At 39.8% G+C, this 14,816-nt stretch overlaps 1 protein-coding gene across 2 annotated transcripts in view; it reads left to right on the top strand.

The window, feature by feature from the left end:
• FBN1 (fibrillin 1) overlaps window positions 1–14,816 on the top strand; it is a 227,174-nt gene that overhangs the window by 37,643 nt on the left and 174,715 nt on the right. For both annotated transcript variants that reach the window (XM_046652577.1, XM_046652578.1), the window contains exons 5-6: window positions 5,036–5,131; window positions 8,493–8,588. In XM_046652577.1, coding sequence (XP_046508533.1) covers window positions 5,036–5,131; window positions 8,493–8,588 — 192 coding nt within the window. The remainder of the gene's footprint in view (window positions 1–5,035; window positions 5,132–8,492; window positions 8,589–14,816) is intronic.

Below are 14,816 nucleotides of genomic sequence, written 5' to 3'. Positions count from 1 at the left end.
TGATCCATGTTGAGATAATTTTTGTATGAGGTACGAGGTTAAGGTCTAGGTTCAATTAATATCTATGGATGTCCAGTTGCTTCAGCATCATTTGTTTCTGAAAGATTATCCTTCATCCATTGAGTTACTTTTACACTTTTGTCAAAAATCAGTTGGGCATATTCTATTCTAATCAGTGGATCTATTTCTGGGTTTTCTATTTTATTCCATTGATCCATATGTCTGTTCCTTCTCCAGTATCATATAGTCTTGGTTACTGAGCTAGATGATGAGTCTTGAAAATTGGGTAGACCAATCTCTCCCACTTTATTCTTCTTTTTCTAAAACTAGACTGTTTTAGCTGGTCTAGTTCCTTTACCTTTCCAAATAAGTTTTAGATTGATCTTGTCTATATCTACAAAAACATCTTTCTAGGATTTTGATAGGAATTGTGTTAAACCTGTATATCAATTTGAGGAGTATTAATATCTTTATTATGTGGAACTGTTTACCCTCAGATAAAATTTTGTTATTTTCAATTTACTTTAACTGGTGAGAATTTAGAGTGCTGGTACTCCCAACACGAATCCAGGTTGTAAAGGTGTAAGGAGGCCGGGGGAACAGTTCTAGAGCAGTTAGCGAGTCTGAGTGAGTGTGGTAGAACCCCCTGCTGAAAGTGTGAGGTCACTCAGAGGATGGAAAGGTGGTGCTGTAGCTAGTCTGGAAGAAGCAACCCTTGGAAAGGTTTTATGTGGGAAGTGTGGCATTTATATAGATGTGGGAGAGAGGAATGGGTGGAATCTGTTCAGTCTTACCCACGGAAAGAATTGAGTTCTTTGCTGTCTAGTCCGCCCTCTATGGAGGTGCCTTTATCACTGCTATCATGCAACTTGTCTTTCTCTGGACCCTTTCCAGCTCTGCTAGGTTGGGTTGTTTTTTTTTTTTGGAGATACTCTAGTGAAGCTGCTCTTCTGAGTGGTGTGTCTTTGGGTTCCACAGGATATTTATGCACTTAAGGAAAATGTCATTGCTGTTATCTCCCCCAGTGAAAATCATTTTTGTCCTGCAGGACTCTGGCTGCCCCAATGGACTGTTGTCTTAGGTGTAGAGTCCAGAAGTTAGTCCAGCTGTTTAATTTATTTATCTTGTGCTTTTTCTAGTGCCTAAATTAAAATCACATACTTATCATACAGATGCTTATTTGAAAATTATTCCCAATTTTCTTTTTGCCCCTTCTGCCTGCTAAGATAACGGCAGGTCTTTAAAATCATTCCCAACCTGATGCATCCCAAAGAAAGTCCTTACCTGAGGTCTTCAGACCTAAGTGCCAACTCTGCATCTCTCTCATTCCAGTAGTGCACCCACATTGTTCTCTTCTGGTTGGTCATTTTAAGAATTAATTTGTACTGAGCTATAATCTAAAGAAAGTTTCTTCCACTCTCCTTGATGCCTGGCAAATGGAAGGCATTTAGTACCTGTTTGTTGAATGACTGAAATGACTGATGGACATCTTCTGGAATGAACATAAAATTAATTTGGGATCCGATATGGATACAGGTTAATGGCAACATTTTCTGTTAGTCCTAGGATGTTGAACCTTACTTGAAACCCTTTGAGGCTGTCTCCCCATCTTCGAGGGCAAGTCCTCATTGGGACCTCAAAACTCTCACGGCTAACTGCATGTGATAGCCTAGACCTGCGCGCTGACACTTGGGCTCTCCTAGAAATTTCAGTTTCTGGTAAAATCTTAACACAGATCGAGTTTAGGAATATATTCTGACGAGGTATTTAGAGCATCCGGTAAATTTGGAACATCCTTATGGGTTCCAGTGGAGCCCTTATTTTTCAATTGACTTTTTCTAGAGACATAGAACTTAGTCTCCCAATTGCCAGACATCTGGAATACTTATTCAAATCAGAGTAAATTTAGAATATGCATCAATGGCACGACTCAATAAAAACTAAAACCAATTCGTATATATGTACTCTCTAAATTGTTCCTGCTCTGTAGTGAAACTGAATATCTAGTTCCTTTATTGCTCCACAGAAATCCTGAGGGACTGCTCCTACCTTTAAAGAAATACTTTTTTCCCCTAAAGATCTAAGAGTCACAAATAATGTAAAGCTTCTTATGGTAAATGTGTTTGTGGCAAATCAGGTGATGTAGAGCCTGTTATCTGCTGATGAGCTCGCTCCCCCAGCCCGAGGATTCAGGGCTCAATGGTTTATCCGGAGACTGGACTAACTGTAGCTTACTGCTTCACAAGTCTGACCAAGTGTCTTTATTTTTTAAAGGAGAAAAAATACTTTATGCTGAAAATGGTTCACCTGATAGACAGGGTAGAAAAATATAAAAGTATAGCAAGGAGGTTTTTATTATATTGCATTTAAGTGTAAATGTGTCATTCTTCCAAGAAGGAGAATTCGTTCTATTTTTCGAATTGAACAAATAATGTAAAGTCACTATTAAAACTACCGTTAGCTTTTTTTATCGAAAAATAGCTAAATGTCTTTGTTGCTCATGTGGGAATGGAAATTAGCTCTTGGCATGAACCAGTTTAATTGAAATCAGTTTGTGGGTTGAGTTCCTATGCTGCTTGACAGATGACATCATTTCCTGTGCTTTTCCCAATCCTCACTGTTTTGCTAAGATAGGATGAAGCTAAGTTTCACTTCGAATTTTAAAGCAACTATACAACTTTTCCTGACCTACTTAGAATATTATCCAAATTTTTCACCGGATCATTTCTTTTGTATACTTGTAGATAGTTTTTTAGTTAAAAAGCATTTGGGCTGAGACATGTTGGTAGAATCATAGGAGCCTCAAATAACTGTTTTAATGTTTCCCGGGTTGCTTGACTTCTATAGCAATGCTCCCACAAAGGAGCTACTATTATACATGGGGAAACTAAGATAAAAATATTTTTAATAGCAGCCTACTTAGGGCTGTATAAGCGCTTAGGATACAGTGGGCAACTTTTTCGTCTCAGTTTTTGAGTACGGCTTTTGATGTCATTATCAGCTAGCATGAATTAAGTAAATAGGAATTAATTTAGCAGAGTTCCACACAGCAACTCCAAATAGGCAAGGGACAGCTCTGGGCACGTGGGGACATAATTAATAATCATGACACTTCCCACTCTCAAGAAGCTTTTAGACAAATGGACTGGGGACAGGAGAAATAACTGAAAAATAGCTTAGATTATATAATATACATTTCGAAAGAGAAGTATAAGGTACACTGGAGTCGGAGGAAAGAGGGCTCATATCTAGTGGGGGAGCATACGGGGAGCAGAAATCAGAAAGGGTCAAGGGAAAGAGATGTTTGTAATAGGTCTTGGGGATAAGTAGAATTTCAGTATTGGCTGAGAGCTGTGTGTGCTGTATGGTGGGGTTAAGAGTTGGAGGTAAAGAGACAGAGAGACGGGTTAAAGAGGAGATTCCACGAAGAGACTAGCACAAAGTGCCTGGCATTTTGTATGGCACACAGTGTGTACTCAGAAATATTTGTTGAGTGAATGATTGACTGACAAGTAGATTGGGGACCGAGTCTAGGATGTGTTAGGGGTGTCCAAGGGAACCCTGAAAGGCCCATGGGGCCATGCTGACAAGGGCTCTGAATGCTGAGAGATGGAGCATAATACAGTAGAGATGGGGAGCCTTTGATGGTGTTTCAGTGAGTGTGTGACATGTTCTTGAAAAGGCGCATCACTTCCCACTTGACCTGCCTCTTTCATGCTCTGTGAGGACACAGTAAGTACTGAGTTCTGGCAGCTTCCTTTTCCTGTTGTCATGCTCAGATTTGTCGTAGCTCTTTATGAAAATGGCCCTTTCTCCTCAAGTCAGAACCACTTTTTGATACTGTACTGAGCATCCTAACAAGGGATACTGAAGAAGGTGGCTGCTGGGAGGAGTCCTCTCTGCTCCTGGAAGAGTTGGCCCCTGTGCTCCGGGAAGACTGAGCATAAGAGCAAGCATAAGCAGCTGATTTCTGCTCTTGCACACAGAAGGGGTTCTCTTCTCCCTCTGTAAAGTTGTTGAGCCTTTTTCCTAAGGAATTTACTCCCACAGCTTGGAGGAAAGGGCAGAGTAAGCCAAACTTCCAATGCCCAATCCTGCCCTCCTTGTATAGGGGTGTGTCAATGAAGATTAATGATTAATTCAAGCAACCCTTTAGTCTTCTCCAAGTAGGGTAGTTATTGCTTCTGGAGAACTAGGGGACAGCCTGGGATTTTGGAAGTGTTATTAGCATGCCTAAATTACTGAAATAGAGACAGCCTAAACACTAGAGAAATGAGAGCACATGCCCGTGTTGTCATCCTTTTTCACAACGGAGCCTGCAGGCGTCTTTCACTGCAGCTTCTTCTAGTGTCTCATTGTTTCAGGTCTAAGTCTGTCAGCCCATGGTCTTTCTAGCCCTGAGCCCTGAAGCTCACACTTCTGTAGGTGACAGTGTGATGAAGAGTGGGTTCCAAACACTTCGGTCTTGTTTGGGTCTTAGATGGTTTAAGGTTACAGTTTAAACAAGCAGGTCTTTCTGAGCCAAATGCAGGTCTCCATTGTCAGGCAGTCTTGTTATTAAATGACGTTGTAGGCATCTTCTTTTTTCTTTCTGCTGCCTCCAAAATTTCTTTTAACAAAATTCCTTGGACTTTATCATTCTAACTGTTTTCCTGACCACCTACATGGGAGTTAAATCTTTTAACAGGAAAATAATTGCCGTCATAATCTCGTCTTGTACTCAAGGCATATTTTCTGATTGGTATAAATTATAGAAATGACATTGAGTGGTGAGTTCTGCTAAATTAGGGAAGTTATTTAATACTGTTAAAGTAAATATCAAAGAAACAGTTACATTGGCTTGTAAATGTCTTATACATGCGAATGATAACATGTTTAGCATTGTCAATTAGATTATTTCTGCATAAATATATGTCTTGATAAACCATTTTATTTTCTCTTCAAATCACTACAAATCAACTCTTACAAACTCTTGCAATTTATGTACTTAAATTCCAAAAGTAAATCGTTGTTTGTTTGTGTTTTCCTTTTCAAGTCCAACACTGTAATATCCGCTGTATGAATGGAGGTAGCTGCAGTGACGATCACTGTATATGCCAGAAAGGATACATAGGGACTCACTGTGGACAACGTAAGTAAACCATAGTTGTAAGTATTCTAGATGTTAACCTAAGTAGACTGACATGTAGGCCAAAAGAATACAGAGAGAAGTGCTGATGGATTTTCTTTGATTACCTAGGAGGTGCATTTTTACAAAAGTCCAAGTGACTCTTACTCGTGAACAGATCACTTACTCAACGCATTTTGCACCAGATTTCCAGTTGGAACCTTGAGAATGGGTTGTTTGGTTAATTTTCCTCTCATTTATCTTCACTGACTTGCTTACCTCATCCCTTTGATTTACAATCACCACCCAAGGCACAGAATTTTTGTTCATTCCAGATGTATGTCTTTCATTTGATTGCTGAACATCTCCACCTGGATTTTCAAGAAGCATCTCAAAGAAAGTCTTTCAAACTCAACCTCATCTTTCTCCCCAAACATGTTCTTCCTCTTGATTTATGGTATCTGCATCTCTCTAGTTGTCCAGTCTAGATTCTGGTACTGTAGTACTTGTCACATGGTGTTCAGTTTGTTGATTCATTCATGAACACCATTTGTTGTGTGTCTACTCTCTATCAGTCCTTATGCTTTGCAGAAGACAAAAATTCCTTTTAAAAAGCTTATTTTTTTATTACACTAAGATGAATATATGCACCCTGCAGAAAGTTTGGAAACATTCAAAAATATAAAAAATAAAATTATCCATAATTTCATCATTTCAGATACTACCTTCTAGTCTTTTAATGCATATTTGGTACATGAGATATTATTGTATGCATAATTTTTCAGATTACTTTTTCACTTAATATTTTATTGGAGGTATGTTCCATGTTATTAAACATTTTAAAATACATTTTAGTGGTTGCCTAATACTCCATTCTATGGATGTTTACTGTTTATTAAGTGAATCCTTAATGATGAGCATTTATTCATGTTGTTTCCAGTTTTTGCCATTGTATATGTATCATTGCTATGATGAATAATGGTATTATAAATAAACCAAAATTTATATCATGCCCTTGTGACTGTCCACACACTGCAGTGTGGTAGGAATAATGACTGAGTTTTGTGCAGCTCACAGCAGGAGTGTGGAGAGAGGGGAGGCAGGACAGCCTCCCCAGTGCGGGAGACCCTTGAGCTGAGTTTTGAGGGATGGGTGGGAGTTCACTTCTCAGATGATGGGAGATGGGCCTTCTAGGCAGATGGCCAGCATGGGCCAAAGCACTGGAATGTGACATAGCATGGATGTTGGACATAGCAGGTGCTTTGGTGTTGCTAGAACTCAATTGCTGAGGGAAGTGATGGGAAGGGAGATAAGGTTGGAATGAAAGTTGGGCCAGGTTTGAGTGCCTTTATGCATACCATGTTGACATCCAATGTAGATCCAGGGAAGGGGAGTGAGATAACTACAGCCAACAACAGCAACGGTCATCTGTTGAGTCCCTTACTCTATGCCTACTATGTGCTAGGCACATTTCCAAACTCTTTATGTGTTTTAACTCACTTAATGTAACAACAGTCCTTTGAGTTAGAGGCCCTTATTATCTTCTAACAGATGAAGAAACTGGGGCACAGTAACTTCTCTAAGGCTATAAGGTAGTGAGTGGCAGAGTTGGGATTTGAACCCAAGCAGTCTGACTTCACAGCGCATGCATTTAGTGCTGAGCAATACTGGCCTTATGCACTTCACTTACAAGGTTTACAGTGAGGAAGCTCACTGGCCATAGGGTGGAGGTTGAACTGGAGAGGGAAGAAGCTGGAAGACCAGCGCTGAATCTCTGGCCTCAGAGAAGGTGGGAATGGGATGGATTCAAAGGCATTTTCAAAGGAAGGAGAGTCAGGAGGAGCTGCTGTGCGTCTTCTGCTCCTTTTGGTGCTCCCAGAGGGAGTTTACTCGAAAGCTGAGCACACAACAGGTGCTCAGTTAACACTTACAGAATTGGAAAACCTTTCTTAGACTTCAGTTTTCTAGTCTGTAAAATGGGAGGGTTGGCTTAGGCAAGCTCAAAATTTCTTTTCTGTTTAAAATCTCTTCATTCTCTCCTGACTATAAATTAAGGGGCAAATCAGAACAATTAATATACATAAACCTCTCTAATTTTGTGATAAGAAATGGACCCCTGCCATAATTTTTGGTTGTAAGGGGTTGTCTCAGTGCATGTCCTCTGATGCCAAGCACGTGCCAAGACAGAATTAGATGCACAAGAGATTTATAGTGGAAAAGACGTGTGAAGAATAAAGCAGGAGTAGGAGGGGAGGGCTTTCTGACCACGATGTAGCTCTGACTGCTGTGCAAGGAGAGAAGGAATGAAGGACAGTTGTGTGGAAGGGGCCTCAGACTATAGTGCAGCCCCAGGAAAGTCTTGGCTAAGCTGATGGGGAGCCCAGAGCAAAGATTGCTCCATAGAAGAGTTCCACTTTGGGCAGAAGTCTCCAGTCTCCAGTACTCCGCTGTGCTTAGTTCTTGGGTGGTAGCAGCCAGGAGAGTGTGTCAGTGCCGTCAACCTTGCAGCAGATCTGAAGGTGCAGCAGCTGGAGGCTGTCAGCCAACTAAGCTCCTCACAGTAGTTTCTCTTGGGGAGATCTGAGTGGCTCAACGCCAGGACTGCCACAGGGGTACAAGGCAAATGCATGGGGAATGGATGAAGGAGGAATTAATTTAAATGGAGGTATTAGGGAAGCCTCCAGGAAGGGGGAGATTGGAGCTGCGCTTTGAAGAGTGGGTGGGACTGGCAAATTGGGCAGGGAAGAGGCTACTACCCATGGATAAAGATGCCCAGAAAGAGGCCACGCATAAAAGAATTACGGGAAATTGTACAGAGAAGAGTCGTTCAGGCCATGAGCATCCAGTTCTTATTTTAATGCCTTTCCTGACAAGGAAAATGTCCCTCCCTCAAGCATCTGGACCTATCTCACTAATTGTTCCCATAGATTATGTTGTAACACTCAACTGGGTCCTCCTTATGGGGCATAAATTACTGAATGTCAGTATCAACATTTTGTCATTTGCGGTTAATTGTGTGATTTAACATGCTGCATTTCTGAAGAGGGGCCAATGTTTCTCCTCACGGGAGGCCTCTGGAAATTAAACACAAATCATAAGCAAAATGCAGCTCCCATCAGGGGAAGTCTCTTATAAACCACCAATTTCGATGCAGAACTGGAAGCATTGCTCTCATACTCCATGGAATGAGACCGTCAGCATTGACACAGGTACAAACTCACCTCTTCCAGGCAGCTTTCCCTAAGAGATGACTGTAACTGTTTAAAACAAACACCAGGGTGATTATTAGATTTTTCCTGGTTGTCCTTGCAATGAGGGTAAGTGTCGCTATATTAGCATCTACTCTCAGGTGAAGTCTCTCAGCTTCTCTCTCCTTGTTTTACAGCTGTCTGTGAAAGCGGCTGTCTCAACGGAGGCAGGTGTGTGGCCCCAAATCGATGCGCATGCACTTATGGCTTTACTGGACCCCAGTGTGAAAGAGGTAATTTCTTTTTAATGAGTTAGTATCAAGATATTCTAGTGGCTAACGCTGTTATTGAGTTACACGCATTGGGTTTATGCGGTTACTTCGTGAATTTTGCTGAAGTTTGAGGGAGTTTCCTAATTGTCACTGGGAAGGTTTCTGGGATGAGAAAACAGTGGCCCTCAGTCTGTGCATGTTATTCAGTAATTCTTACCAGTGGACTGTGGGACTCAGCAGTGAGCGTATGCATAAGCACTGGTTGGCATCAAGATAAAAAGAAGAGAATTTTCCATAAGGGTAAGGATTGAGCTCATTATTATCCTAGTAAATTAGAGAAGTGGCTCCAAACAAAACATCTGTATGGAAAGGGAAAAATTTAGAGTGAAGAAAAACACTCCTAAAGATCTGTTAGGACCTATTGGGGGCTGTAGTGACTATAAACTGAGCATTCAGAATTCACTGTAGAAATGTTGAGTGTCTGCTGAGAAACTGTGCTTTGCCGTGTGTGGTTTATTCAGTACTCATTTCACCCCACTGAAGTGTGTGCAGTCATCCTCATGTTTGCGTGCGATAAGACCGAGGCTGGGGAGGTCAAAGGATCTGCCCGAGGTCACACGCATAATAATAAGCTTTAATTTGAGTGTGAGTTTTCTGATTTCAAGTCTAAACCTTATCACTGCTCTTAATTAAATGTTCTACCTGTGTTGCCTACCTGTAAATGCAAATATAATGTTGAGATGTATGTCGATGTGTAATTTTCTTAATCCCCCCCTCCCCGAACTTTGGCTGTGTTGAGCATCTTGTCAGTACCTTCCTAGCCATTTTCTCATCGTTCATAGTTTCATAGGGAAGGTCTAGCAGGTTCATTTCACACAAAACTGCAAAAATGCTCATGAAAAATATTCGTTGAAAAAATACTCCTGAACTTTTAAAACTGCAATGTTCACTTTTGTCCAAAGTTGTATAGAGATCTTTTTTTTTCTAAGATGGGAAGTAAAGATTCAGTAGCAGATGTTGAATGTATGTCATTTAAAAATCAAAGAGCAGAGAGTGATATGTGAGAAATTGTTTTCTGTTTCTGTTTTTAACTGAACTTCTAAATTCGGTTGTTAGCTGATAAAGCAACAGTATGTATTACAGCAAGTAACTCTAGACCAATTATTTTTATTACTGGACAAATTGTATTGTATCTTTGTTCCTAAGACCACTGCGTGATATCAACGTGTGATGCATCGTGGACTCTTGGCCTTTTCATTGCATTTGGCATCATTTTGGAGTCCCTCTTTAAAACTGTTTCTCTCTACAACTTGTGGATATATTTTTATTGACTTGAGCTAAAATATACCTAATGGTATCCAGAATAATCAAGACCACTCTTTCAATTAGGTCCTATCCTTCTGTTTCCTTATTATTTGCTCAGTGAAGATGTTGTAGGATTTAAATTGTTGAGATTAAAATTGTTAGCATGTAACTTGGGAAGTGGTGAAAATAATTCCTCAGATGATAATACTGAGTTCAATTTGTTTTAGAAAAATTACTAATAAGATGATGTTATAGGGCATTTTAGCTCTAAGAAGGTGGATAATAATTTTCTGCAAACCATATTGATACCCATCCCCAGGTATTGATGATAACACAGTCTAAAATAAAGAGGGCATGATATTTCACCATTCCACAGTTCTTTCTTTAAAGATTTAATCTTTGACCAAGATTAAGAAATGACATGAATGGGTTAAGTTACTAAACTACTAATTAAAACTGGCATATTACTTGAGTTTCTCCGACTTTGGAAGTGTCTCCGTCCCCTCCATGAAGACTATCCTGAAATTTGCACTAAGGTGTAAGTATATGTTGGTTCCATAGAATCTTCACAGTGGTGCTTATCTAAATGAAATTAATCCCCGAAGGGTGGATTTTCAGGCATTTGCAGTAGCAGAGATTGGGGAGCAGGAAGCAGGCTCCCTTTCATTGTGACCCTTTGCCTGTCTCACCCATGAACACAGTCCCAGACCTTCAGTGGGAGAAGGGAAACGTGAGTTAAGTTCCTTCACCAATGGGAGAGGGGAGCATTTTGATTCCGGAATTGTATTTCCATTTTTAGAGGCTTCCCTGTTTTCTGCTCTTATGCAAGCCATCTGGTTACCTCTGTAAAGAGTTAGAGGCAATATATCCTTTTACTCAAATGTATGTTTGTGATTTCAAGAGTGATTAATAAAAATGTAGGACAGAGTCAGGACAAATCCATCCTGAAACTTAGGGAAGTGTTCAGTGTGCCTTTTCCTGATGGTGGGTTAGTTTACTTATTCAGGTGTTTATTACCTATGCTAGTTTATTTAGTAGTTCAACTACTTAGGGTAGTTGCATTATGTGTTAATTGTGATGTGACTTTTTATTTTAAAAATGAACTTGCAGGAAGTCTTTACTAATTTCCTTTCTCCCTTCCAGGAGGCTGAGCCCAGTGCTCCTTCTGCATTCTTCTTTAGCATCTCTCCATGCCTTCTTTCATAGCACATACCACAGTATATTAAAGCAGCAGGTTTCCATGTCCATCTCCCCACTAGCATGTAAGCTCTTCAGCAGCAATGATGGTTTCATCCTCTATTTGGTTCCCACACTGAGCTCAATGCCTGATGCATAGTAGATGGCCAATAAATGTTGAATTGGACTTATTTTAAAGCACCAGAAAATCTGGAGGCTTGATTGTCACATATGAACAAATATCTCCTGGAATCATTGCTATTTGCCTACTTGTCACAATCCTGGGTATTTTGCATTGGTTTCATTGTAAGCAGAGCCTACAGTGCTGATACCTAATTGAATTTGCCCCCATCTTTCAGAAATATGACCTTTTAGGGCCATGAGGCTGTCATTTTTCACTTGGCAAGGATGCAGAAAAGAAGGTGTGTTTTGACCCAAACCAGGTGGCAATAAACGAACAAACAAATAACTTCCTATCATGATGTAATACACATGGAAGGGAACATTAAAAATGTCAGTCACAAGTATTTCTCAGGGTAAGCAGCTTTGTCCCTGAGAGATCTTAGAACTTTCATACAGGTGTGACTACCACAGAGAGCCAATCCAAGTGTGAAATACCCTTGGGGGGTGATACTGCCAGGATTTAGATCACTCTTAGGTCAATAAGTGAATCTTAATAATCCATGAACATGGTGTTTTGGTTTGTGATGGAGAAAGCTGTGGATCCATGCTTGAAATATGAATCATAACATTCATTCAAAAAATGCTATCAGATTATCAAGCAAAGTTGTCTTACTTGCAGCTTTTAGCCAGTAAAATAAATATGATTTTTAAAAAAATTCTTGGCTAGTCAGCCTAATTGGGCACCTAGCAATGACACTATTGCCTGTCTCTCTACACTCAGAGGAAGAAAAGTAGAGCCCTGTGACTTGTTTGGCCTGCAATATTTACTTTTTAAAAACCAAATGTGAGGACCTTTAGTTATGTTCTCCAGTTTGCCACAGTCTCCACCACTCCCTCAATTAATACTCTCTGTTCACTTCATTCATTCAGTCTGCTTCTTAGTCCTTGTGGGCACTTGAGTTTGCCACCTCCTGTTACATTATCTATCAAAGATCACATCTCTTTGTATTTTCTTTCATGTCCCAAGTTTCTTTCATTGTTCTTCCTCTTACATATTTTTTTCTGTAAATTCACATTTACGGTTTTTCTGATTGCTCCCCTACCCCCATTTTTGCCTTCTCTCTGCTTGAGCCTTGAGCAACCAGTGAAAGTTATCATTGCCTAAGCTCAGTGGTCCAGTATGTTAGCATTTGTTATTAGAATACTGAAATGAGGCCAGTGCCTGTTTTGGCAATGACAACATAACCTAGTTGTGTATTACCATAGTTACTGCCAACAAGACCATGTGGAATCACACTTCCTCCTGCCATCTTGCCTCAGAATGCAGATCATTCAAAATCATGTTAAATGCTCTTATATTAAACATAGTGAATCATGTGAGTGGGTGAGACTTCTCGAGGTAATGAAAAAGAGAGAAGCATGATGGGGATAAACCTGAAGTTGGAGATGGGGAGGAGGTAATGATGAATTGGCTTGGGGAGGAAGAGAACAAGGGAAAGACACTAAAAAGATGTGAAGAGAAGCAAGAGAACCAGGAGAGAAACTAAAGGAAAGAAGGAAATGAAGAAATAGACTCTTCACTGGGTCAAGAGAGAATGAGAATCATAAGGAGGCCCTTTCATGTAATAATAGGTGACATTTATTGGGTACTTGGAGTATGCCAGACAGTGCTCTGAGCATTTTACTTTGGTGATTTGCAACAACCTTTTGAGAAAAATCCATAGAGTCTCATTTTATATAGGAATGAACAGAGGCAGAGAGAGGCCAGACAGCTTGTAAGTGGTGGAATCAAAAGCTGAGCCCAGGCCTGTCTGGCTTATAAGCCTGTGCACGTAATCACTGTGCTATACTTGGATTTCACTGCGAAGAGGTCATTCGTAACCACAGAGAATGTTCTGAGGAATGATAAGAAGAAACCTAGAATTTTGAGTTTTAGAGTGGAAGTAATAGATTTTTTAAAAGCCCCTCAAGAAATTTCACTAAGTAGGTGGTTTTCCTCCCTGGTAGAGTTGAGCTAAGTTGCTTTAAATCATTTTTAAAGCCAAGGGAGGGGCCATCCTCATGGCCTAGTGGTTAAGTTCGGCGTGCTCTGCATCATGGTCCGGGTTCGGTTCCTGGGTGCTGACCTATACCACTCGTCGGTGGTCATGCTGTGGCGGTGACCCACATACAAAATAGAGGAAGATTGGCACAAATGTTAGCTCAGGGCGAATCTTCTTTGGTAAAATTAAAAAAAGCCAAGGGAAAGGAGTCCTGAGTATTGCTTGGGTGTATCTGATACGGGGTTTCGGAATATTTCTCTGATTGAGTTTGATATTTTAAAGATAACAATCCACTCTTGGAGTGATTCCTGTCTATTTGTAGTACATACAAATGGACTTCAAATGACTGAGCTAATATTCTTAAATGTAGATATACAAAATCAATATTGTTTAGAGCAGTTACCATGAAAGGTTATATAGTTTTCCTACAATATTACAACTCTTCAAAGCATATTTGGAAACTCTTTTTTGGAATTACCTTTACAGAGTCAGCAATACATTCAAATGAATATGTGACCCTTTTTTTTCCTTTCTGGGAGACATTTGAGTTTTTAGAAACAGTCTAAAATAATTGAGTCAATTCTAGTGACCACAGTGGTTAGACAAACATTTGAGTTATTTGGGGTCAAAAATTGACTTAGATTAAAAACCAGTGAAAAGTATTGTCTTGCATGGTTCTTAAAGCACGTGGAATTAGATTAATATTTTAATGTCAAAATGTATGTGAACCAGTGGGATGAACGCTTTTGGAAGCATAAACACTAATAACAAGAAGTTTTCTATCGTTACACTTTCTGGAGATCTTCAGCATGTGCTGTTTGAATGTAAGCATGGACATGGATTCTTCTAAATCCTGATTCATTGTTTGGTGTTAGTTTCTTACCCGAGTTTAAACTCTGAAGACAATACTTGGATTTTTACCAAATCAAGAAAGTCTGTTGGCTGTTCTGTGCGTAGATAAAGTATAGGGGAAAGCATTGTTGAACTGATAGCTTTAAGAAAAAGGAACAATGGGGGGCAAATATGGAATAGAATAAAAATGCAAGTATGGCGATAATTCATAGTTCATCAGAGAAACAGAACAACAGAAGGTGAACTAACTTTGTTTATCGTACTTGCCTCCTTTAGGCAATTCCACTGTTAAGGGAGCTGGAAAAAGTTTTATTTTTATTTTTTTGCACAATAATGGAAGAACATAGCAGAGGATAGCTAGGTTGGTTGTAATTCCACTGCGTTCTCATATGTGCAGTTGGTATTTGAGAAACTCTGTTATCCTCATAACTTAGTGTCTCTGATAATACAAAACTGATTTTGCACAGAGATCTTCTTTTAATGCTTTCATTTGAACACTTTTCAAAAAACGAGCCTGAAATAAATTGATAAAGCATTTATTTTGTAAATCCAGGAAAGCAGTGTGTGCAGTGTGTCTAATGAATGGAAAGGACTAAGATATTAACATATGATGATCCAAATACATAATAACCAGGTAGTGCATTTTCAATACATTTACCTCATAAAAAGAAAGAAGAAACTGAGCTCTCAGGCCTGCCTAGAAAGCTTCATGGAATCAGGAGCTAATTTTTCTCCTGTTTTTTTCCGAAAG

The sequence above is a fragment of the Equus quagga genome, chromosome 2 (assembly GCF_021613505.1).
Source record: "Equus quagga isolate Etosha38 chromosome 2, UCLA_HA_Equagga_1.0, whole genome shotgun sequence".
Classification (NCBI taxonomy): Eukaryota; Metazoa; Chordata; class Mammalia; order Perissodactyla; family Equidae; genus Equus; species Equus quagga.
Note: the sequence above shows the minus strand (reverse complement) of the source record. Positions and strands in the feature narration are given on the sequence as shown.